The 25,318-nt window shown below is 44.9% G+C and overlaps 1 protein-coding gene across 6 annotated transcripts in view; it reads left to right on the top strand.

Annotated features, from left to right (window-relative positions):
- chrm3b (cholinergic receptor, muscarinic 3b) overlaps nt 1-25,318 on the top strand; it is a 285,369-nt gene that overhangs the window by 194,067 nt on the left and 65,984 nt on the right. For 4 of the 6 annotated variants that reach the window (XM_078405065.1, XM_078405064.1, XM_078405063.1 and 1 more), the window contains one exon: nt 4,882-5,024. In XM_078405065.1, coding sequence (XP_078261191.1) covers nt 4,993-5,024 — 32 coding nt within the window. In that variant the 5' untranslated portion in view covers nt 4,882-4,992. Of the gene's footprint in view, nt 1-4,881; nt 5,025-18,126; nt 18,227-25,318 lie in introns of those variants that run through there. The other 2 variants (XM_078405069.1, XM_078405067.1) reach the window with 1 other exon arrangement.

Below are 25,318 nucleotides of genomic sequence, written 5' to 3'. Positions count from 1 at the left end.
GATCGTGGGAGAATAAAAGAGGAAAAAGACTGGACTCTATTGCCTTCCATCACAGTGAGGAACGTGGGGAATCCGCTGTGGTGGATGTTTATGTTAACTTTTGTGTAGTTGTGTGTCTTGTTGCTTTTTTTTAGTATGGCTGTATGGTCGTTCGATTTCACTGTATCTTAATTGGTACACGTGACAATAAACTGACCTTGAAACCTTGAAGAAGGGTCCCAACTTGAAACATCCCCTCTTCCTTCACTCCAGAGATGCTGCCTGACCCGCTGAGTAACTTCAACACTTTGTGTCCGTCATCGATGTGATTAACAAGCAGTCTGTGTTCCCTTTTTTGCAAAGTCTTCTGTGGGCATATAAGAAGTCGATGATCCAGAAGTGATGAATATTAGCCATGTCTAGACGTAATGATGCATCCTCTGCAAATTCGTGTGCTGAACAGATCACTGCAAGCCCAAATGAGAAGGGATACTTCTGACTAATTTTACTCTATCCACAAATTTCTTGTTCCAATTGTTTTCTACCAATTTTTCCTACTCTGTCCCAAAGACACTGGATCGCAATTCCAATTGCAGCACTAATCCCAACTTTTTCTCATCTCAGGCTATTCTTTACCTGTGGCTTGGACAGTAATTATTGGCTGTGTTGCTTGACACACTGGTGTGGTGTGGTGCTGTGGATATGGAACGAGCTGCCAGAAGGGGTAGTTGAGGCAGGTACAATAAATATCATTTAAATGGCATCAGGTGGAGTTAGTGTGGATGGGACATGTTGGTCGGCGTGGGCAAGTTGGGCTGAAGGATCTGGTTCCATGCTGTTTGATTCTATGACTCTCTATTATAAAGTCTAATTCCTTCCTTGGTCACTCCGTAAAAAGCCAGAACATAACCTCCGGACTGTTTGCTTACTGGCCAACAGCTTGAGTTTAGACTCTAGACTTTCGAAGCGATCCCCCTCCCCTCCCCTCCCCCCACTCACCATCAACAACACCATAATCACATCCGTGGAGCCATTTAAGTTCCTTGGAACCATCATCTCCAGGGACCTTAAATGGGGGGCCACCATCGACTCCACAGTCAAAAAGGCCCAACAGAGGATGTACTTCCTGCGGCAACTGAAGAAACACAATCTGCCACAGGCAATGATGGTCCAATTCTATACTGCTATCATTGAGTCCGTCCTCCCCTTCTCCATCATGGTCTGCTTTGGCTCAGCCACCAAGCACGACATCCGGAGGCTGCAACGGATCGTTCGCTCAGCTGATTGTTGGCTGCAACCTTCCCCCCCATTGATGAACTGTACACTGCAAGGGCCAGGAAGCGAGCGGGCAAGATCATCTCTGACCCCTCTCACCCTGGCCACAAACTCTTCGAAGCACTTCCCTCTGGAAGGCGACTCCGGACTGTCAAAGCAGCCACAGCCAGACATAAAAACAGCTTTTTTTCCGCGAGTGATAGTTCTACTCAATAACCAAAGTCTGTATCTCTTTTTTGCTCTGGTTTATTTTCACCCACATGTTTAGACCATAATGTTGAATCCTTATTGTTTTGATGTGGTTATGCTTTATTCTTAATTGTTAACTGTATGTTTGTGTTGTCATTTGTGATCGGAGCACCAAGGCACATTCCTTGTATCTGCATACTTGGCCAATAAACTTATTCATTCATTCATTTCCAATGGCACCCGCAGCAGCCAGTGAGAGATGAAGCAACATCTGGTGCCGCCAGCTTCAACTTTGGCTCTGGTGTGGTTTGAACGTGTGTGAAATTTCGAACACAGCCGATCCAGAGATGAAGCAAAAAAAGAGAGCAGTAATTGCAAATGTTGGGTGGAAAATAAGTGGGAGACTCCAGGCGTTCTTTATAACACACAGTTGGTTTAATGAAGAGAGTGTGAAACCAAGAGGCTGGAGGATGTTAAAGAAACATTTCACTCAGTCACTGCTGTCACCGAGTCTCAACTCCTTGATTTTATGTCACTGATGATGTTGCAGTGTTTAATAAAACAAATTCAGTGATAAAGTGAAAGACCCTGATTGCTGCTGGCACTCTGATTCTATTTCATTATACGCCAGCTGCTACTTCAGTTTAGACTTTTAGTCATTTGAGATACAGCGTGGAAACAGTTCTTCGGCCCACCAAGTCTGCGCCAACCAGCGATAACGCCTTACACTAGCGCTATTTTCAAAAGGATGGAGGGGTTCCTCATTGAAGCTTACTGAATAGTATGGAACGAGCTGCCGGAGGAGGTAGTTGAGGGAGGTACTATCGCAACGGTTAAGTAACATTTAGACAGGTACATGGATAGGACAGGTTTGGAGGGATATGGGGCAAACGCGGGCAGGTGGGGCTAGTGTAGATGGGCAAGTTGGGCCGAAGGACCTGTTTCCACGCTGTTTGACTCTATGACTCCACATGGACAGCACCTAAGGTCAGGATCAAACCCAGGTCTCTTGCGCTGTAAAGTGGCAGCTCTACCAGCTGCATCAATTGCAGCATGACCTTCCGACTTATATACTGAATGCTTTGACTGATAAAGGCAAGAATGCCATCTGCCTTTTTTATTACACTATCCAGTGTTTTTGTTACGTTCTGCAAGCTATGGACATGCACCCTAAGATCACTGTCTACATCAATGCGTTACAGTTTTACTGCATACTATTCTCTTCTGTTTGACCTGTCAAAGTGCAAGTTTTCACACATGTGGTTTGATCTCCATCTCCATCGCAATGAATAGAGAGGTCCCAGCAATGATCCCTGTGGAAATCTGCTGGTGACAGACATCCAGTCAGAATAATTCTCCTCCATCACTACCCTTCTAAGACTTATGTGAATCCCTAATTCTAAACATAACATGAACATTTTAGTACATTAAATCCAATATATTTCAAGAGAGTCAAGCGTGTTTATTGTCATTTGCCCAGAAACGGAAAAAATAGAACTCTGTAAACACCATAAGAAACAACTAAACATAGCACAAAAAGTAAGAAAATTTGTGTTTGGTAGATTATTTCTTTGTTGTAACAATGCTTCTTGGCAATAAATCTTATACCGTTGGAAAGCCTGTTTATTTCCCTTTTAAATGGTGCCACATTTGTAAGGAACATGCATTTGTGGGATGAGCAGCAGAGCTGAGTATGTGGGCTGCGCCCATGAAAAATCTGCCAAATCTTCTCTGCCAATGCCAAACAGCTTATTCTGCCATTGACTCTTGTTCGGTGTTGTTTGGTGGATTGGATGATTGAAGTCTGAAGAAACAAGACATATTGGCAATTTAACAATTTATTCATTTAATAAACAGGAGCCTCAGTAGCGTGTGGAAGAACCATACACAGCCACAACAGCCTGGCACCTCCTCCTCATGCTGGTCACCAGCCTGGTCACACACTGTTGTGGGATGGCATCCCATTCTTCAACCAGCATTTGTCGCAAGTCAGCCAACGTGATTGTGTTGGTCACTCTGGCACGAACAGCACGCCCAAGCTGATCCCACAAGTGTTCAATGGGGTTGAGGTCAGGACTGCTGGCAGGCCATTCCATCCTCTCCACTCCCAAATTCTGCAGGTAGTCTCTGAGAAACCCTGCTCTGTGGGGGCGAGCATTGTCATCTTGGAGGATAGAGTTCGGTCCCAGACTGCGGAGATATGGGATTGCCACTGGTTGCAGAATCTCATCTCGATATCTCTCTGCATTGAGATTGCCTCCAATGATGACAAGCCTCGTTTTTCCAGTGAGGGAGATGCCGCCCCACACCATCACACTGCCTCCACCAAAAGATGTTACTCTATCGGTGCAGCAATCAGCATAGCGTTCTCCGCGTCTTCTCCACACTTTGACCCTATGATCCAACTGCCGTAGGCAGAATCTGGACTCATCGCTGAACATAACGTTCCTCCACATGTTCAGGTTCCAGTGCACGTGTTGCCGACACCAGCGCAAACGGGCCTGACGGTGAAGGGCAGTCATGGCAGGCCTCCTGGCAGCCCTATGAGACCGGAGATCGGCTGCGTGCAGTCTGTTCCGAATTGTCTGGGCAGAGAGCCGTCGGCCATATCGTCCTGCAAACCTTGACTGCAAATCTGTAGAAGACAGCCTACGGTTCCTAAGTGCTGACAGGGTGAGGAAACGGTCTTCTTCGGGTGTCGTCTTCTTGGGACGCCCACTTCGCAGCCTGTCTCTGACATCCCCTTGGAACTTGGCCTTCACTTTGGAGATGGTACTAGGGCTCACTCCAAATAATGCCGCAACTTGGTTTTGCGGAACACCAGCTTGAAGTTGCCCTATCGCACGGGCCCTATCCAGATCAGTCAAACGTGGCATGCCGATTCTTGGAGCAGACACCAGAGTCAAATACAGTTATTTGGAGGTTGTGGTGTTTAATATTCTGATGGTTGTAGGGAAGAAGCTGCTCCTGAAGCTGGCCGTTACAGTTTTCAGGCTCCTGTACCTTCTTCCCGATGGCAGGAGTGAAGTGAGAGGCTGGCCAGGGTGGTGTGGGTCTCTGATGATGCTGGCAGCCTTTTTGAGGCAGTGACTCCTGTAAATCCCTTCGATTGTGGGGATGTCGGAACCCGTGATGGACTGGGCAGTGTTCACCATTTTTTGCAATCTTTTTCATTCCTGGGCGCTTGAGTTGCCGAACCAGGCCGTGATGCAACCAGTCAATGTGCTCTCCACTGTACTCTGATGGAAGTTCAAGAGAGTATTCATTGACATACCGAATCTCCTGAATTAATTCACATGCAATTCATGTAATTCACACTCAGAAACAGCGGACAATGTGCTTTCATGTAGATGTATGTTAGTCCACTGATGTTGCCATTTGTAATTTGTGGATTATGTTCGACAGACTAACCGATTTTACTATTCTTCTCATCCACAGATAAACAGAGATATTGAAGGAGTAAAGGAGCTGGTGATGCAAACAGTCTCAATCATGTTTTGCTTCTACTCTGGCTTGACTGTGGATCTGTGAAGGAATTACTCACAGGCAATGGTTGCTCATAGCCTCACTTCAGGGCACATGTGAGTAATCTTCATCTCATTCATTCAAAACCTGGCAAGCGTTTGCCGGGGATTTATGATTGTGATTCTCATATGAAAGGCTAGAGATGTAAACTTTCCCTGCTAAAAGTGTAGCACAACATGGTGGCATGGCGGTAGAGATGCCGCCTCACAGTGCCAGAGATCTGACTGTACGGGGTTTGTACCTTCTCCCTGTGATCTGCGTGGTTTTATTTCCAGGTGCTCCAGTTTCCTCCCACACTCCAAAGATGTGCAGGTTTGTAGGCTAATTGGCTTCGGTAAAATTGTAAATTATCCCTAGAGTGTAGGATGGCGTTAGTGTGCAGGGTTCGCTGGTCGGCTCGGACTCGGTGGGCCGAAGGGCCTGTTTACGCGCTGCATTTCTAAACTAAACTAAAGTATTTGTGCGGTGGATCAACACAGCTTCCTTCTCATCCCTCTGGTATAAGTAAGCCATGGGTTGTGAAGAATGCAGATCAGAGATTCTGCCTGAAGCTTCCAGTGAGGGTTGTGCCTGATGCCGAAATGGCTGAAGCATATTTTTTTGTAGATGGTAATATCGAGCAAAATGTACGGTCAGATCAGATATAATTGTATTTAGTGTCAGGCTTATGGGACCAATTATGAGCTAACCTCATCCTAATTTATGTTTTTAGACTTTACTTGAGACTTTAGAGATACAGCACGGAAACTGGTCCTTCAGCCCACCGAGTCCGAGCCGACCATCGATCCCCACGCACTAACACAGTCCTATACACACTAGGGACAATTTACAATTTTACCAAAGCCAATTAGCCTACAAACCTGTACATCATTGGAGTGTGCGAGTGTGCACCTGGAGAACATCTACACAGGGCGTGGGGAGAAAGTACAAACTCCGTATAGACTGTTCCCTTAGTCAGGATCAAACCCAGGTCTCTGGCACTGCAAAGCAGCAACTCTACTATTGCATTGTGCCACCCGTACATCTGCATGTTTCATAGGGTCATAAAGGCATACAACATGGAAACAGGCCCTTCAGCCCACTGAGTCCACGCGGAACATCTATCACCCGTTCATACTAGTTCTCTGTTGATCCACTTTCTCATCTACTCCCAACACATTAGTGGGAATATTTTTTATTTTGCAGAGGCCAATTAATCGACAAACTCGCACGTCCTAGGGATGTGGGAGGAAAGGGGAGCACACGATTTTTTGGAGAATGTAAAACCGAAGTTACAGCATGATCAGCCAAAATTTTATTAAACATCAGGCTTAAGGAACCAAATAGGAGCCTACTTCTGGTCCTAGTTATACGGAGATGTGCGGGGTAAGTTTTTTAGAGAGTGGTGGGTGCCTGGATATGCTGGGAATAAAGGGGTTATGGATCGTGTTTCGACAGATAAGATTAGTTAATCTTGGCTTTGTGTTCAGCACAGACATTGTGGGTCACAAGGCCTGTTACTGTGCTATATATTTGTGTGTTCTTTTGCTGTAAAAATGATAATAGAACAGAAAAGGCACAAAGTGCTGGAGTGACTCAGCAGGTCAGGAGAACATGAATAACTGGAGATAATAGAAGAACTCTGGAGAAAATGGATGGGTGATGTTTCGGGTTGTACTGATTATGGTGGGGGGGAGAGGGGGAGAAAGTAGGGAGAGGAGAGGGGCAGGACAAAGTCTGGCAGGTAATAGTTTGATTCAGGTGGTGGGGAGGGGGGGGGGGGGGGTAGGAAGTGTTTGATAAGCAGATGACCAAAGATGAAAAGACAGGTGTGAGAAAAAAGATTGAAGAGTTGTGAATTATGAAGCTAGAGGAAGGAATGTAGGTGGAGGGGGAGGGAAGAAATAGATCCAGCTCCAGGTCCAGGTGGGGACTGACTGAAAATCTCATATGTGCATGTTCTCCAGAGATGCTGCGTGACCCGCTGTGTTACTCCTGCACTTTGTGTCTTTATTTTTCTAAACCAGCATCTACAGTTCCATGTTTCTGCACCCTGATAATAGAACAATTCCATGCAATATTGAAATGAAAGGGAAAGAGAAGGCAAAGTAATTAGAGGATTAGCTGAAATGCCAATAAACAACCATGCAGTGCCTACCATGTGATATTCATTCTAAAGGTGCCCTCGATACCTAGCAACAATGTGATAAATGAATGTTCTAATGCCCAGAACCCAAAAGCCATAAATATGCACAGCAAGGCACAGCCAAGAGGATTCTTTATAAACCATTAGTCCTGCTGTCTAGCTGATCACATGCAGAGAATGCTTGCCCACACTTCATTGTACCGGATGCCAAGGGTCCAGTGAGCTGATAATTCAACCACAGTTGTCAGGTAGACTTACAAGAACCCTTAGATGTCAGACTGCTCTAATAGCCTGGTCGGCAGAGGGCCGCAGTGGGAGAGCTGCTGCTTTACCGCGCCAGAGCCACAGTGAGAGAGAGGTTGGACAGACTGGGATTGTTTTCTCTGTGATCTCGGCGGTCGCTGGGAGACTTGAGAGAAGTGTATAAAATTATGGGAGGTATAGATTGGGTAATCAGTCAGAATCTTTTTCTCAGGTTGGAAAAATCAAATGCTAGAGTTCGCCTTTAAGCTGAGAAGGGCAAAGTTTAAAAAAGATGTGCCGAGCTAATTTTTAAAACAGAGTGCCTGGAATGAGCTGGTGGTTGAAGCAGATACTGTAAGTGGCATTTAAAAGCCATTTGTATAGGCACATGGGTACGCAAGGAGTGGAAGGATCTGGATTATGTGAAGATCGATAAGTGATGGTCGGCATCATCTTGTGTCTCCATAAAACAATGTGTTGGTTTCCTGTTGGTTTTCTTTTATTTTTATTTTCAACCACATTTAGATAACTGAATTTAATTTCTCCAGCTGTCCTGATGGGATTTTAAATCACTTATTTGGACTATAGTGATCACTCTGGATCATTCACCTAGATGTTATAACACCATTTAAAAGGCATTTGGACAGTACATGGATAAAAAAAGCTTTAGAGGGATATAGGCCAAATGCGGGCAGTAGGGACTATTGTTGATGTAAACGGCGGCACGGTGACGCAGCAGTAAAGTTGTTCCATACACGGGAGGAGACGCAGGTTCGATCCTGACTATGAGTGCTGTCTGTACAAAGTTTGTACGTTCTCCCTATGACCATGCGGGTTTTCTCCAGGTGCTTGGGTTTCCTACCACACTCCAAAGACCTGCAGGTTTGTAGATTAATTGGCTTTTGTAAATTGTCCCTCGTGTGTAGGATAGAGCTTGTGTACAGGTGATTGCTGGTCGGTGTGGACTCGAAGGGCCGAAGGATCCTTTTTCACGCCGTATCTCTAACTAACCTAAAACAAGGATGCGGCACCTTGGGCAACTGGGCCGAAGAGACTGTTTCCGTGCTGTGTGTCTATGACCCTATGATTGCCAGAGGGCGTGCAGCGTAGGTTTACTGGGTTAATTCCCGGAATGGCGGGACTGTCATATGTTTTTTTTGTTTTTTTTAAATTTCATTTAAATTTTAACAAAACAAATACATGTATGAACTCATAGTACGCGATGGTACCTACATTATAAATTCGATTATACATTTTAAATTCGATTATACCTGTATTGTTCTGTATTATCTCCCCACCCCCCAGTTAGAAAAAAGAGGAAAAAGGAGAAGAAGAAAGATAAAGAAATAAAAATTAAAAAAAGGAAAGAAAGAAAGAAAGAAGAAAGAAGGAAACCTGGAGACAAGAAGGAAACACTTCCGGCTAATTTCTAATTAAATTCTTTTTAGGGGTATCAAAACAATCCTAAAATTAAATATTTCCAATTCTTAATCCTAGTTTTAAAGTGAATGGGTTCCAAAGTTTCAAAAAGAATATGTTGAAAGACTGGAGCGACTAGGCTTGTATACACTGGAATTTAGAAGGATGAGAGGGGATCTTATCGAAACGTATAAGATTATTAAGGGGTTGGACACATTAGAGGCAGGAAACATGTTCCCAATGTTGGGGGAGTCCAGAATCAGGGGCCACAGTTTAAGAATAAGGGGTAGGCCATTTAGAACAGAGATGAGGAAAAACATTTTCAGTCAGAGAGTTGTGAATCTGTGGAATTCACTGCCTCAGAGGGCAGTGGAGGCCAATTCTCTGAATACATTCAAGAGAGAGCTAGATAGAGCTCTTAAGGATAGCGGAGTCAGGGGGTATGGGGAGAAAGCAGGAACGGGGTACTGATTGGGAATGATCAGCCATGATCACATTGAATGGCGGTGCTGGCTCGAAGGGCCGAATGGCCTACTCCTGCACCTATTGTCTATTGTCTATTACTAGTCCAGTAATTTCTCCTCCATATTCCTCTTGGTAGCTTTTCTTTGTGACTTGGTGCTGAACAGTTGCAGCGTTTTGGAATGGCTCATTTGGCACCTCAGTATTATCTGCGTGCCAATTAATAATCTTGAAAGATAAAACCTCACACACTGTATTTACACGAAGAGAACAAATAGAGTCACAGCTCAAAGACTTGAATGAGTCAACTGTCTACTTAACAGAAACACAAAGAATGAAACAAAAGCTTAAGTTCCTTTCTTGTTTGGGTAGGTTGATAAGATGAGACGTTTTCTCTGTATAAAAAGAGAACCATCTTTGTAAACTGTGATCTATTCCAGTCGTGGGCTTGCTTAGGAATTTGACTGGGAAGAGTAAGGATCGTTTTATGAAGCAGCCGTGCAAAATGAGCAAGTTAAGATGCACAATCCTTCAGCCCACGGTTCCGTATCTCTGAGATCACGATTAAGTTCCTGTCTAGCCATGGATTGACAGATTTGGTTTTTAGTTTAGAGACACAGCGTGGGAATAAGTCCTTCGGCCCACCGAGTCGACCCCGAATGGCGATTCCTACACTCGTTCTATCTCACACACGAGGGACAATTTACAGTGGCCCATTGGCCTTCAAACCCGCACGTCTTTGGGAAACCGGAACAGATGGAGACAACCCACAAGGTCACAAGGAGAACGTGCAAATTACATATAGACAGCACACGTAGACAGGATCGAACCCTGGTCTCTGAGGCTGTAAGGCAGCAGCTCTACCGCTGCACCACTGGGCCGCCTTACAAGGGTTGATATATGAATGGAATGCCATGTAACAGTGCAGCACAAGGTATGGGTTTGGGGTTGAAATTAACAGCTGTTGAAAGGGCTACACCTCGACTGCTTCCCCTCCAGTACACCTGTATGCAGGATGCTTGACACTGACACTGGTTATAGAACAAAGAGCACAGAACATACAACATAGAACACAGAACACAGAACACAAAACACAGAACACAAAACACAGAACACAAAACACAGAACACAGAACACAGAACATAGAACACAGAACATAGGACATATAACACATAACATAGAACACAGAACATAGAACACAGAACATAGAACACAAAACACAGAACACAAAACACAAAACACAGAACACAGAACACAGCACACAGAACATAGAACATGGAACACAGCACACAGAACAAACACAGAACACAGAACACAGCACAAGCTGTATCTCTAAACTAACTCAGAAATGCTTTCTCCATGGCATGCAAAAAATCTGATGCTCCCATGTGCACCGATGCAAGTAACTAGATATCAGAAGATATGAATGGTTTCTCTGGGGAAATGTAACGCACAATGTTAGCAACATCCATCAAAGATATACAAAGGTTCCAGTGCAGAAAACGAGAAAATAAGGAACAGCTGGAATTATTCGCGTCTGTTCCACCATTCAATAGGGCCATGACTAATTTGATCTTGACCTCGTTCTACGGTGAATCTGCCTTGGCCTATGCAATCTCCCGGTTGCCAAATATTTAAACTTCCCTTCCCATTCCTATGCTACCCTTTCTGTCCTGGGCCTCCTCCACTGTCAGAGTGAGGCCACACACAAATTGGAGGTACAGCACCTCGTATATATCATTTGGGAACTTAGAATCCAGCAGTATGAACGTTAATTTCTCCAAGTTCAAGCAGCTCCTGCATTCCTCCCCCCCTCCCCCCCCCCCCCCCTCCCCTGTCGTTCTCCTAGTTCCACTGTTCGCATCCTTGTACCCCTGTCATTAGCATGTCTTCCCCAGCCAACAATGGGCCATTATAGACTCCACCCTTCCTGCGGTCATCTGTTCCAGGCCCTGTTTTCTGGCCTTCTGCATCTTTCAGTCTAAAGAAATGTTCCGACCCGAGACGTCACCGATTCCTTTTCTCCGCAGATGCTGCCTGACCCACTGAGTTTCTCCAGCATTTTGATTCTAACGTTGGTATAAACTGTAGTTCTTTGTTTCTACACATGACTGATTTGACGTGAGCCTAATTTCCACTCTCTTGGTCTCTTTCTGACCTGAGACTCTCCTCACGTGCAGCCGAATAAATTGAACAATTTGCAATCGCTGCGGTTTCAGACACACAATTATCTGAGACAGGGATGGGAATGTGCTACAATTTGACAAGGACATCATGGTTATTATGGCAGGCGATAGAGCAATCTGCACAATGACCCAGAACGACATTTAATGAGGAGCAAAATTCTGACACAGGAGAATGCAAAGTTGCAGTAGACGCAACACCTGTCCTTATACCTCCTCCCTGACAGTCCTTTCAGGTGAGGCAGAGATTTACTGGTATCTCCTTCACCTCATCTACTGTATCCGTTGTTCTCGGCATGGGCTCTTGTATTATCGGCGATACCAAACGCATACTGGGCGATTGTTTCGCTGAACACCAATGCTCAGTCCACTTTGACCTCTGCAATCTGCACCGTGACCCAGAACAAAATTACTGAGTGCGCAACTCTGCAACGCTGCACTCCACTGTCAATACCCAAGAATCTGTCGTTTTAGGCTGAATGGCCTAACCACACGAGAGGTTTCTCTCTTGCACTTTCTCATGTCATCATTGTGACAGCTTTGGTTATCGCTTATCTTGTGCAGATTAAGGCACACCTTGATTAGTACAGGTGTCAGAGGTTATGGGGAGAAGGCAGGAGAATGGGGTTAGGAGGGAGAGATAGATCACCATGATTGAATGGCGGAGTAGACTTGATGGGCCGAATGGCCTAGTTCTACTCCTATTCCTTATGACCTCTCACAAAGCTAAATTTAGCCCAAAAGAACTCCAACTATCCGCTTTGGAATAAAGTGCAGACTTCACAACAAACACATGGCCTGAGAAAGAATCTTCAACTGCTGCCAATATTTACAATGTTTTCACCTGAAAACCACAGCAACGGCTCTATTACTGATGAATAGACTTTAGTCATTTAGAGATACAGCGCGGAAACAGGCCTTTCGGCCCACCGAGTCCGCGCCGCCCAGCGGTCCCCGCACATTAACACTATCCTACGCACACTAGGGACAATTTTTAAATGTTTTTACCCAGTCAATTAACCTACATACCTGTATGTCTTTGGAGACGTTCACCATGGAAACAGGCCCTTCGGCCCAACTTGCCCATGCCAACCAACATATCGCCTCTATACTAGTCCAAACTGCCTGCATTTGGCCCATATCCCTCTAAATCTGTCCCATCCATGCACCTGTCCAAATATTTCCTAAATGTAGTGACCTGCCTCAACTACCTCCTTCGGCAGCTCGTTCCATACACCCATCAACCTTTGTGTGAACAAGTTAACCTTCAGATTCCTATTATTCGTTAGAGATACAGCAAGGAAACAGGCCCTTCGGCTCACTGAGCCCATGCCGACCAGTAATCACCCTGTACACTAGCACTATCCTACACACTAGGGACAATTTATTATTTGTATCAAAGCCTATTAACCTACAAACCTGTATGTCTTTGTAGTGTGGGAAGAAACCGGGGGCACCTGGGGAAAATCCACACGGTCACAGGGAGAACATACAAACACTGTACAGACAGCACCCGTAGTCAGGATCGAACCCGGGCCTCTGGTGCTGTAAGGCAACAACACAACCACTGTACCACTGTGCTGCCCCTAAATGAATTATTGTATCATTTCAAGAGGCTGCAAAGGTGTTAACACAAATATTAAAATGTATGAATAGATGAACAGTGACAGGCAGGACAAACCTTCTGTGGAACCTGCTCTGAACATAATTCCACACCTGCTAAACAAACTGGGTAGCACTAATGTTGCACTAATGTTGAGTTCAGTTGGTGCTTTGCTGCCAAGTTGCAGCCATTATTTGGCCAATTTACTAGCCCAAAATCCTCAGGTGATGTGATGAGATTGGTCATGGATCAACAATAGACAATAGACAATAGGTGCAGGAGTAGGCCATTCAGCCCTTCAAGCCAGCACCGCCATTCAATGCGATCATGGCTGATCACTCTCAATCAGTACCCCGTTCCTGCCTTCTCCCCATACCCCCTCACTCCGCTATCCTTAAGAGCTCTATCCAGCTCTCTCTTGAAAGCATCCAACGAACTGGCCTCCACTGCCTTCTGAGGCAGAGAATTCCACACCTTCACCACTCTCTGACTGAAAAAGTTCTTCCTCATCTCCGTTCTAAATGGCCTACCCCTTATTCTTAAACTGTGGCCCCTTGTTCTGGACTCCCCCAACATTGGGAACATGTTTCCTGCCTCTAATGTGTCCAATCCCCTAATTATCTTATATGTTTCAATAAGATCCCCCCTCATCCTTCTAAATTCTAGTGTATACAAGCCTAATTGCTCCAGCCTTTCAACATATGACAGTCCCGCCATTCCGGGAATTAACCTAGTGAACCTACGCTGCACGCCCTCAATAGCAAGAATATCCTTCCTTCAACCTTGGCTAAAAGGCAGATAAAGTGGCAACGCAAAAGAACAAGAGCAGAGGTAAAGATTAGAAAGTTTGCAATAGCTACCGAATAACAGTGACCCAAACAAAATATATTCCACAACAAATTGATGCATGTATTCTATCAAAATGTACACAGCAGGATATACAGATCAGCTGTAGAAATGGATGAAGAAATGGCAGATGGAGTTTAATCGAGCAAATGTGAGTGTTGCACTTTGAGAGGTCAAATGTAAGGGGAAAATATTTAGTTTTGTTTATTATTGTCATGTGTACCGAGGTACAGTGAAAAGTGTTTTTACTGCGTGCAATACAGTCAGCAAAAACACTACACATGACTACAATCAAGCTGTCCACAGTGTACAGATACAGGATAAAGTGAATAATGTTTAGTGCAAGATAAAGTGCAGTAAAGTCTAATTAAAGATGGTTTTGAAGATCTCCAATGAGGTAGATAGTAGGTCAGGACGTCTGTCTGGTTGGTGATAGCAGTTGCCTGATAACAGCTGGGAAGAAACGGACCCTGAATCTACAGGTATGCATTTTCAAACTTCTTTACCTCTTGCCTAATGGGAGAGGAGAGAAGGGGGAGTGACTGGGGTGAGACTCATCCTTGATTATGCTGGTGGCCTTACTGAAGCAGCATGAAGTGTAGATGGAGTCAATGTGAGAGAGGTTGGTTTGCGTAATGTTCTGGGCTATGTCTACAATTCTTGCGGTCTTGAATGGAGCAGTTCCCAAACCATGCTGTGATCCCATTAAAATGCTTTCTATGACGCATTCATAGAAGTTGGTTGGGGACATGCCGAACTTCCTAAGCCTTCTGGGAAGTAAAGGAAATGTGCTTTTTTGGCCGTTGCTTACAACACAGCGATATGAATGATAATTCCTCCAATTTCAAATAACTGCACTTTTCCTTTTCCACACCCTTCCCCCTCACCCTTGATCTACTAGTTCAACTGTTTGCATCCTTATATCCCTTTCGTTAGCACAACTTCCCCAGCCAACAATGGGCCATTATGGACTCCACCCTTCCTGAGGGCATGTTGCCAGCCTTGTTTTGTTTTCTGAAGAAGGGTTCCGACCTGAAACGTCACCCATTCCTTTTCTCCACTGATGCTGCCTGACCCGCTGAGTTACTCCAGCATTTTGTGTTTATCTTCAAAGACAAGAGGTTGAGAAGACTCCTTGGGATAGCACAGTGGTGCAACAGTAGAGTTGCTGCCTCACAGTGCCAGAGATCCAGGTTCGATCCTGACTACGGGTGCTGTTCGTGTGGAGTTTTTATGTTCTCCCTAGATTTTTGGTGGGTTCTTCTGTGTTTCTGTAAATTGTACCTAGGCTTAGGATGTAAAAGTGAGATAACATAGAACTAATGTACGGTGATCAATGTATGTCAACCATGAACAGTGGGCCGAAGGGCCTGCTCTCTCTCTCTCTAAACAAGGAACTGCAGATGCTGGTCTTCAAAAAAAGATACAAAGCATTAGAGTAACACAGCGGGTCAGGCACTATCACAGGAAAACATGGATAGGTGACGTTTCGGGTCAGGACCCTTCTTTAGACTGATTGTGATGGAGGAGGTGGAGAGAACTGTAAGAGAGAAGGGGCAGGACAAGTCCAGTGAGTGATGGGTGGATATGGTGAGAGGGGGGTTTGACGGGTAGATAATTGGACAAAAGACAAAAGGTGTGAGAAAGAAGTGCAGTGCAAATTGAGAGGCGTGACTTTAGCCTTCAGAAATACAGTGCGGGAACAGGCTCTTCAGTCTACGTTACACAGTGGGCAACCCCAAACACTAGCACCATCCTACACACTAGGACCAATTTACAGTTTTACCAAAGCAAAATTAACCTGCAAACCTGTACGTCTTTGAAGTGTGAGAGGAAACCGGAGCATCCGGAGAAAACCCACGTGGCTGTGACTGAGGTGGGGCTGTTAAAAGGAGCATATAAGCTGCCTCCACAAGTAATTAAGCTCCAAATACTTCATCTGCCCTCGTTAACACCTCCACAGCCAACAATGGACCACTGTGGGCTCTTTGGTCAAGGTACTGCTCAGTTCTGTATGTTTTCACACCTCTCCCCTTTTTCACTCTCCTCTGGCTCTCAGTCTGAAGAAGGGTCTCGACCCAAAACAACACCTCTTCCTTTTCTCCAGAGATGCTGCCTGACCCGCTGAGTTACTCCAGCATTTTGTGTCTATCTTCAGTGTGAACCAGCATTTTCAGTTCCTTCCTGCACTCTTATCTAAATGCAATAATATAGCAGCATAAGATTAATAAAGTCTGAAAAAGCGTCCCGACCCGAAATGTCACCTATATATTTTCTCCTGTGATGCCGCCTGACCCACCGAGTAACTCCAGCATTTTGTGGCTATCTTTAATATAGCAGTTTATATATCCTCAAAACAAATTACGCCGAACACAATATTTTCCACTCAGTGATAGTTAAAATAGTTTTCGCATCTTTTGATCTCTGAGCAACAGATAATCATAACACTTCAACTTGAGACTGCACCAAAGGCCATCTATCACTTCCCGTTCTGTTGGAAAAAAAACATAGCCCAGACAACTGGGCGGCACGGTGGCGCAGCAGTAGAGTTGCTGCCTTTCAGCGCCACAGACCTGGGTTCGATCCTGACTACGGGTGCTGTCTGTACGGAATTTGTACATTCAGAAACGTGACCGGCATGGGTTTTCTCCGCATGCTCCGGTTTCCTCCCACACTCCAAAGACGTACAGGTTTGCAGGCTAATTGGCTTTGGTAAAATTGCCCTTCGTGTGTGTAGGTTAGTGTTATTGAGCGGGGATCGCTGGTCGGCGCAGACTCCGTAGGCCAAAGAGCCTGTTTCCGCGCTACATCTCTAAACTAAACAACAAAATTCATTTTAAAATCTCTTTGGCTTCTCTTGACACATGCTGACATATAAAATTTTATATAACATCTACGATTCATCATATCTTGACAAACACTCTCTGCAGAGCTTAATATGGAGAGGAGAGGAAAACCATCCCAAAGCCTGTAAAGGCCAATTTTCTACAAAACACCATCCCCTTGGCTCAGAGCTTTGGTTAGACGTTAAGTGTGGTTTGCAGTTGATCGAATTATTTATCTTTTAAATTATGGTTCGCATATCTTTTTGGGTATTTGTAATAAATGAGAAAATACTAAATTACAAACTTCTCATTTGTAAACCCAAAGAAATAAAAATGGCGTTAAATTTAGGCACACGGAACTGCAGAAGCTGGTTTTCCAAAAAAATAGATACAAAGTGCTGGAGTAACTCAGCAGATCAGGCAGCATCGCTGAAGAACATGGATGGATGACGGTGGCACAGCGGTAGAGCTGCTGCCTTACAGTGCCAGAGATCGGGGTTTGATCCTTAATACGGGTGCTGCCTGTAAGTTTGTAAGTTCTCCCCATGACCTGCGTGGGTTTTCTCCGGGTGCTCTGGTTTCCTCCCACACTCCAAAGACGTACAGGTTTGTAGGCTAATTGGCTGTTAAAAATGGTAAAAATGGCCCTAGTGTGTGGGATAGTGTTAGTGTACAAGGATCGTGGTCAGTTCGGACTTGGTGGGCCGAAGGTCCTGTTTCTGCATTCTACCTCTAAAGCCTAAAGTAAAGTCTAAAAACTCAACGGATCAGGCAGCATTTCTGGAGAACAGGGATAGATGATATTTTGGGTCGTGATCCTTCTTCTGAAGCTTCACCTATCCATGTTCTCCAGAAATGCTGCCTGCCTGACCTGCTGAGTTACTCAGATAGTGTAGCAAAAAAACTGCAGATGCTGGTACAAATGGAAAGTATCACAATATGCTGGAGTAACTCAGCGGGTCAGGCAGCATCTCAGGAGAGAAAGAATGAGTGAAGAAGGGTCTCGGCCCGAAATGTCACCCATTGCTTCTCTCCTAAGATGCTGCCTGACCCGTTGAGTTACTCCAGCATTTTGTGATGCTGAGTTACTCCAGCATTTTGTGTCCTTTTTTAGTTTTACATTTTGGCTGAAGGACATTTAGTGGTCATATTCCTCGCGTCTTGCATTAATTGCTTTTTGATGTATTTGTGGCATATCGTGAAACAGCATGGAAGATGTAAAGCACTTTAAAACATTTTAGGCCAAAAATCTATTTTGCTGATGTTAAAATGCAAATCGTTACATCTTCAAATAATATTCCTCTGCCTCCTGTTTTGCGGAAGACAATAAAGTGATGCTTCTGGGAATAGAATGTAAAAGCCTTGTGTTTAAAATTCAAGTGGTATCTGCTCTGTTAGTCCAGTTCTAATGACAAGCTGAATGATATGATAAACTCTCTTCTTATTTTCCAGCTACTGTATCACGCCAGGCTGCTCGATGTATAATGAATGTTCCAGGACTAGGTTGAGCTGCTGCAGTTTAATGTGGCAAGACTAGTCAATCAAATTGTTGGTGAGTTTCTTGTTATTTTTCTATATTTTTAGGCAGCATGGTGGTGCAGCGGTAGAGTTGCTGCCCGAGAGGGCCAGAGACCCAGGTTCGATCCTGACCACAGGTGCTGTCTGTATGGAGATTGTACATTCTCCCCGTGACCTGCCTGGGTTTTCTCCGGGTGTTCCGGTTTCCTGCAACACTCCAAAGATGTGCAGGTTTAGAGATTAATTGGCTTAGGAAAAAAATGTAAATTGTCCCTAATGTGTTAGAATATGGAGATGATCATTGATTGGCATGGACCCGTTGGGCTGAAAGGCCTGTTTCGCGCTGCATCTCTAAGCTAAACTAAACTATCCCAGTTAGGCATTTTTTAAGGTGACTGCCGGCGACTGTCATAGTGACTGGACCCCCCCTACGACAATGTCTACGACAAGTTACAACAACCTACCACCTAGTCGATGTCAAGCTACGGCAAGCTACTGAAAACCGGCGACCCAATCGTCGCAAGTAGAACGTCCACCTACGACCGCACCTACGACAACACCTACCACCACAGAGGTGACAAGCTACGACAACCAAAGTCAACCAACGTCCACCCGCGACAAGCTACGACAAGCTATGACCCTGAAGACTAAAGACAACTGAAGACAATTCATGTTTCACCCACTTTCCCTATAAAAGGGGGTGTACGGTAGGGTTTCCAATCATTCTGCATCATGACTATTTGAAAGTGATGCCATGAGAAACTACTCTGAAATACAGTAACTTCATACATCAATTTTCTGTCAAAATGTCAAAAATTTCCTTTATTGATAAACAAACCATTTTTTTTAAAGGTTGATAAGAACATACAACAGTGCATACAAAAATATTGTAATAAACTTCAATAAATTTCAATAAACTTCAACTTCAAACTTTAAAATTCAAACTTTAAACAGAATAAAAGTGCAAAAACATACAAAACCTAACATCATTTATGGACACATTACACTGATGGATGATCAGATCAAGCCCACACTTGGAATTCGCCAAAGTCAGCACTGGCAACAACCTTAATCACCTGGCAACAACCTGGTGACAACCTACGACAGCGCCCACGTCTGGAGACGTCAAGCTACGCTCATTGGCGTCAAACCAACAGTCGCCGAAAAATCTCATGCCTTCACAAAATCCAGCGATAACCAGAAAAATGCTACAACTCTTTGGAGACTACTCACGACCGTGCCCGCGACACCCCGGCGACCGTGCGGCGACAGCCTAGTCGCCTGTAGTCGCCTAAAAAATCGCCGAACTGGGACAGGGCCTTTAGTGTTTCCATGGGGCAGCCCAGGAAAATAATGCTATCACCTGATTTTTTGAAATTTCTCAGAATTCTGCTCAACCAAATTGGGCCACAGGGATATAAATTTTCCATTGGTGTGTTAAAATAAATATCCGATCCTCACTCTCGTTTCCACTCAAATGGTCAGGTTAGAATGACCTTTCTTCATGAATGTTACAATGTCAGGCTGTTATGATCTTGCAGGCATTGCATGAATAGGTGGCAGAGGCAGCTGCAACAGTGAATCATCAAATGGAAATAGAATCATGGTCATACAGCATTGAAATAGGTCCTTCGGCCCAACTTGCCCACGCCAACCAACATGTCCCATCTATCTTTTCACCCAACCTATTTATTTTCTCCAGAGTTGCTGCCTGACCCGCTGCATTAATCCCTCATTTTGTGTCTATTCCCATCTGCACTAGTCCCACCTGCCCACGCATGGCCCGTAACCCTCTAAACCTGCCCTGTCCATGTACCTCTCCAATTGTCTCTCAAATGTTACGATGGTACCTGCCTCATCTACCTCCTCCAGCAGCTCGTTCCATACACCCACCACCCTTTGTGTAGAAAGGTTACCCCTCAGGTTCCTATTAAACTTTTCTCATCTCACCTTACACCTATGTCCTCTGGTTTTCGATTCCCTTACTCTGGGCAAAAGACTCTGCATTTACCTGATCTATTCCCCACATGATTTTAAACACTTCTATAAGATCACCCCCTCATCCTCCTGCACTTCAAGGAATAAAATCCTATCCTGCTCAACCTCTCCTTGTAGTTCCGCCCCCCCCTAGTCCTGGCAACATCCTTGTAAATCTTCTCTGCATCCTTTCCTACTTGAAAACGTCCTTCCTTTCACATGGTGACTCAAACCAAAATACTGGAAGAAAATAGTTTTCTACCATGCGAGGAAAGAGCAGAGGGTTGAGAATGACACACAAGGAACTGGAGATGCTGGGATCCTTAAGACAGGTACATGGATAGGATAGATTAGAGGTATATGGGCCAAACGCAGGCAGGTGGGACAAGTGTAGATGGGACATGTTGGTCGGCGTGGGCAAGTTGGGCCAAAGGGCCTGTTCCCACACTGTATAACTATGGCTCTGTGGTTGTAAATGATCTTCCCACACTGTCTGAGAAATTGATTTTTAATGGCTGGGAACAACTCTAGCAGTTTTGTAGATTTGGCAACCATTGATCCCCCAGTTCAAAGGTAAATCATTTGAATTGTGTGCCTGACCCCACATCCTCCTGAATCAACTGACTGGGGTTCTACACCATTCCATTAGCTTAACTAAATCCACTGCATTACACCTGTGAGATTGGTTATATTGATAGATACAGCATTGAAGCAAACCTTCGGCCCACTGGACACACACCGACCATCATTCACCCATTCACACCAGTTCTTTGTTATCCCACTTTTGCATCCTCTCCCTAAGCACTGGAGACAATTTACAGAGGGCAATTAACCTACAACCCCTTTGGGATGTGGGAGGAAACCTGAGCACCCGGTGGAAACCCACGCAGTCCCACGCAGACAGCACCTGCGGTCAGGATCGAATCCGGATCACTGGTGCTGTGAGGCAGAATCTCTGCCAACTGCGTCACTGTGTCACTCCATTTGCTACCATTTGATGCTACCATAAACAGTCTTTTGTTCATCGCTTATTTAATCAAGTGACCATTACTGGAAATGTGGTTTTATAATTGTTCCATTGATTGAAACTGGAGCACCCGGAGAAAACCCATGTGGTCCACAGGAAGAGTGCACAAACTCCGTGCAGACACCACCTGTAGACAGGATCAAACCCAGGTCTCTGGCACTGTGAGACAGCAGCTCTACCAGCTGTGCTACTGCGCCACCTTGCCACCCTATTTGCTACCATTAGGCTTATGAGAATGATTCCAGGAATTAGTGGGTTAGCATATGATGAGTGTTTGACAGCACTGGACCTGTATTCGCTGGAGTTTAGAAGGTTGAGGGAGGACCTCATTGAAACTTACAGGATAATGAAAAACATAGATGGAGTGGATGTGGAAAGGATGTTTCCACTGGTGGGAGAGTCTAGGACCAGAGGTCATAGCCTCAGAATTAATGGGCACTCTTTTAGAAGGGGGGGTGAGGAAGAACTTATTTCATCAGAGACTAGTTAATCTGAGGAACTCATTGCCACAGAGGGCTGTGGAGGCTGTCCGTGGATATTTTTAAGGCAGAGATAGACAAATTATGAATAGAATGGGTGTTAAGAGTTATGGGGAGAAGGCAGGCAAATGGGATTAGGAGGCAGAGATCAGCCATGATTGAATAGCAGAGTAAACTCGATGGGCCGAATGGCCTACTTCTACTCCGAAAACCTGTGAACGTGAACCATTTGGTGCCACCACTATCAGCCTTTTATGCATCGCTTTTCATTGTTTCAAATCCCACTTGAGTGCAGAGATCTCAGCCTACACTTTTGTTTTGCATTGTTAAAGATGCTTTGACTTGGTCAAAGCAGGTGTTGATGCAGGTAAAGTTCCTATGAAAGTGTGATGTTGATGTATTCTGACCATCATTATTCTGACCTCCACGGCTGTGGAGGCCAAGTAAATGGATATCTTTTGGGCAGAGGCTATTAGATTCTTGAGCATAGCAGGTGCCAGGGGTTATGGGGAGAAGGCAGGAGAATTGGGTTGAGAGGGAAAGATACGTAGATCAGCCATGATTGAATGGCAGAGTGGACATGATGGGCAAATTCTGGTAATTCTGCTCCTATAACTTATTAACTTATCCCCCCAAGCAAAACTGGCAGAAATGTCCAAGCATTCTCCCAAATGAAATATCACAAATGCCTGAAGAAGGGTCTCGACCTGAATTGTCACCCATACTATCTACCTCATTGGAGACCCTTGGACTATCTTTGAATGGACTTTACTGGACTTTATCTTGCACTAAACATTCCCTTTATCATGTATAGACACAAAAAGCTAGAGTAACTCAGCGGGACAGGCAGCATCTCTGGGGAGAAGGAATGGCTGACGCCTGAAGAAGGCGTCGAGCTGAAACATCACCCATTCCTTCTCTCCAGAGATGCTGCCTGTCCTGTTGAGTTACTCCAGCTTTTTGTGCCTATCTTAGGTTTAAAGCAGCATCTGTAGTTCCTTCCTACCATGTTATCATGTATCTGTACATTGTGGATGACTTGGTTGTAACCATGTATCGTCTTTCCGCTGACTGGTTAGCACACGACAAAAGCTTTTCACTGTACCACGGTTCACGTGACAATAAGCGAAACTAACTAAAAAGAATGGTTTAGCAAAGCAAGTTTCCCTATAAATAAAACCTAGTTGCACATTGTTCTGTCATTTATATTAACTGAGAAGCCCTGTAGCAACTGTATCGTTTTAATCTTTGCAAGACCATGGAACAAAAATTATTGTATAATTATATCAATCTGGCAAGTTTGCTTCAGAAAATGGATGATAATTTGAATCATTTGCCTGTAGGTTTTTGACTTTTTGATGGATACTGAAATCAGCCTTTTAACACTCTGCTCTATGCTTCCCCTTCACAAAGCCCAGGGGGGAAAAAATCACCATTAGTATTCAATGTTATTTCAATTATACTTTGCCAACTGATATTAAACAGACCATAAAATAAAGGAGTTAGTCTGTGGGCAGTACTCAGTAATTGTGTGTTAAAGGTATTAATCAGACTCTCTCTCTCTGCACGACTTGGTAATGCATTGAAAACTTGCTGCTCATCTCTATATTACTAAAACTCTGCGTTTGTTTATGTTATTTGTTTATTTGTTATATATGTTAGGATGTTTGTTAGTTATTTGTGCCCCTGTCACACGATAGTGCTACAATTTTAGGACCACCTTACTCACCTTTGTCGTGGGGACCCTTCCATCCAAGTTTCATTCAAATTGGTCTTATATTTTTAGTTACAGTGATTTTAAAGTTTAAAATTCCCTTATAAAAATGTTTTTTGCCATGTTCAGTGTGTAACGTCACAATGGGAGGGGCCATGGCCAATGAGGATGGGGCGGGACCCGCCAGAGTGACGGTATTGGCGACCAATCGGGGGGGGGGGGGGTGGGGGGGTAGAATTTTCTCATTTAAAAATCAGTCCTTCAATAGCGTTCATTGAAAAACATTAAAAACAGTCCTTCAATAGTGTTCATTGAAAAATATTTTTTAAAAGTCCTTCGATAGCATTCATTGAAAAACATTAAAAACAGTCCTTCGATAGCGTTCATTGAAAAACATTTTTAAAAAGTCCTTCGATAGCGTTCATTGAAAGACATTAAAAACAGTCCTTCAATAGCGTTTGACGCCTGATTGGTCCAGGTCCCACGAGGGAGTAGCGCCGCCCATTTTTAAAAAAAAAGGCCTTCGATCCAGCTCGACGCCTGATTGGTCCGGGTTCCAAGGCAGCGGCAGAGGGTCCAACAAGATGGTTGTCGCCGCTGTTGAGGGGAGAGGGGAAGTGGGGGGAGTAGGGGTGGGAGGGGATGGGGGGAGTGGGGATGGGAGAAGGTGGAGGGAGTGGGGGAAGGGAGGCTGCTGGACCAATGTAGGAGAGGCTTTGGGTCCACGCCTCGCTCTGGCGACACAGGGCCGAGGTGAGTGGCTCCCTCTCCCGTTCCCTGTCCCTCCCCCCCCCCCCCACCCCCCCCCCACCCCACCCGCCCACGGCCCCAGGAGACACTCCCCACCCGGCAACGGGCGTCGTCAGTTGGAGAGGTTTGCCAGGCCTGCAGGATCGTTAGTTGGGGAGGTTTGCTCCAGGAGAAGCCCGCAGGAGGGATTTGGGCCCAATGGGTCCACTTGGTCTAGTTTCAATTAAAATGGAGGAGCATTTTCTGTTTCCTAGATGCTGTTAATGACCAACTGATTACTCCGGGGAGTCCTATGGAGCAGAGGGGTCTCGGAGTGCAGGTACATAGTTCCTTGAAAGTGGCATCACAGGTAGATAGAGTGGTCAAAAAGGCTTTCGACACATTGTCCTTCATCAGTCAGAATATAGAAGTTGGGAGGTCATGTTACACGTGTACAAGACAATTGTGAGGCCACATTTAGAGTATCATGTTCAGCTTTGGTCACAGTTGGTTATAGGAAAGATGTTGTTAAGCTGGAAAGGATGCAGTGAAGATTTATGAGGATCGTGCCTGGACTAGAGGGCCTGAACTCTAGGGAGAGGGTCGGCAACCTAGGACTTTACTCCTCGGAGCGCAGGAGGATGAGGGGTGATCTTATAGAGGTGTACAAAATCAAGGTTCAATTTTCAAGGTTTGTTTATTGTCACATGCACCAATGAAGGTACAATGAAATTCAGATTGCCACACAGTCATACAGAGGGATAGACCAAGTAAATGCATGGAGTCTTTTACCCAGAGTTGGGGAATCGAGAACCAGAGGACATAAGGGAAGGAAAGATTTAATAGCAACCTGAGGGGTAACTTTTTTACACAAAGGGTGATAGGTGTGAGGAACAAGCTGCCAGAGGAGGTAGTTGAGGCAGATGCTATCACAACATTTAAAAAACATTTGGATGGATACATGGATAAGGTCAAGGGTCTCGACCCGAAACGTCACCCTTTCCTTCTCTCCTGAGATGCTGCCTGACCTGCTGAGTTACTCCAGCATTTTGTGATACATGGATAAGGTAGGTTTAGAGGGAATTGGGCCAAATGGAGGCCGGTGGGACTATCATAGATGGAACATGTTGGTCGGCGTTGTGAAATTGGTCAATGGGCCTGTTTTCACGCTGAATGACTATGACTCTGCGTATTATCTAA

This window comes from Rhinoraja longicauda, chromosome 9, assembly GCF_053455715.1.
Source record: "Rhinoraja longicauda isolate Sanriku21f chromosome 9, sRhiLon1.1, whole genome shotgun sequence".
NCBI lineage: Eukaryota > Metazoa > Chordata > Chondrichthyes > Rajiformes > Arhynchobatidae > Rhinoraja > Rhinoraja longicauda.
The sequence above is the reverse complement of the archived record's forward strand: the minus strand, read 5'-3'. Positions and strand labels throughout refer to the sequence as shown.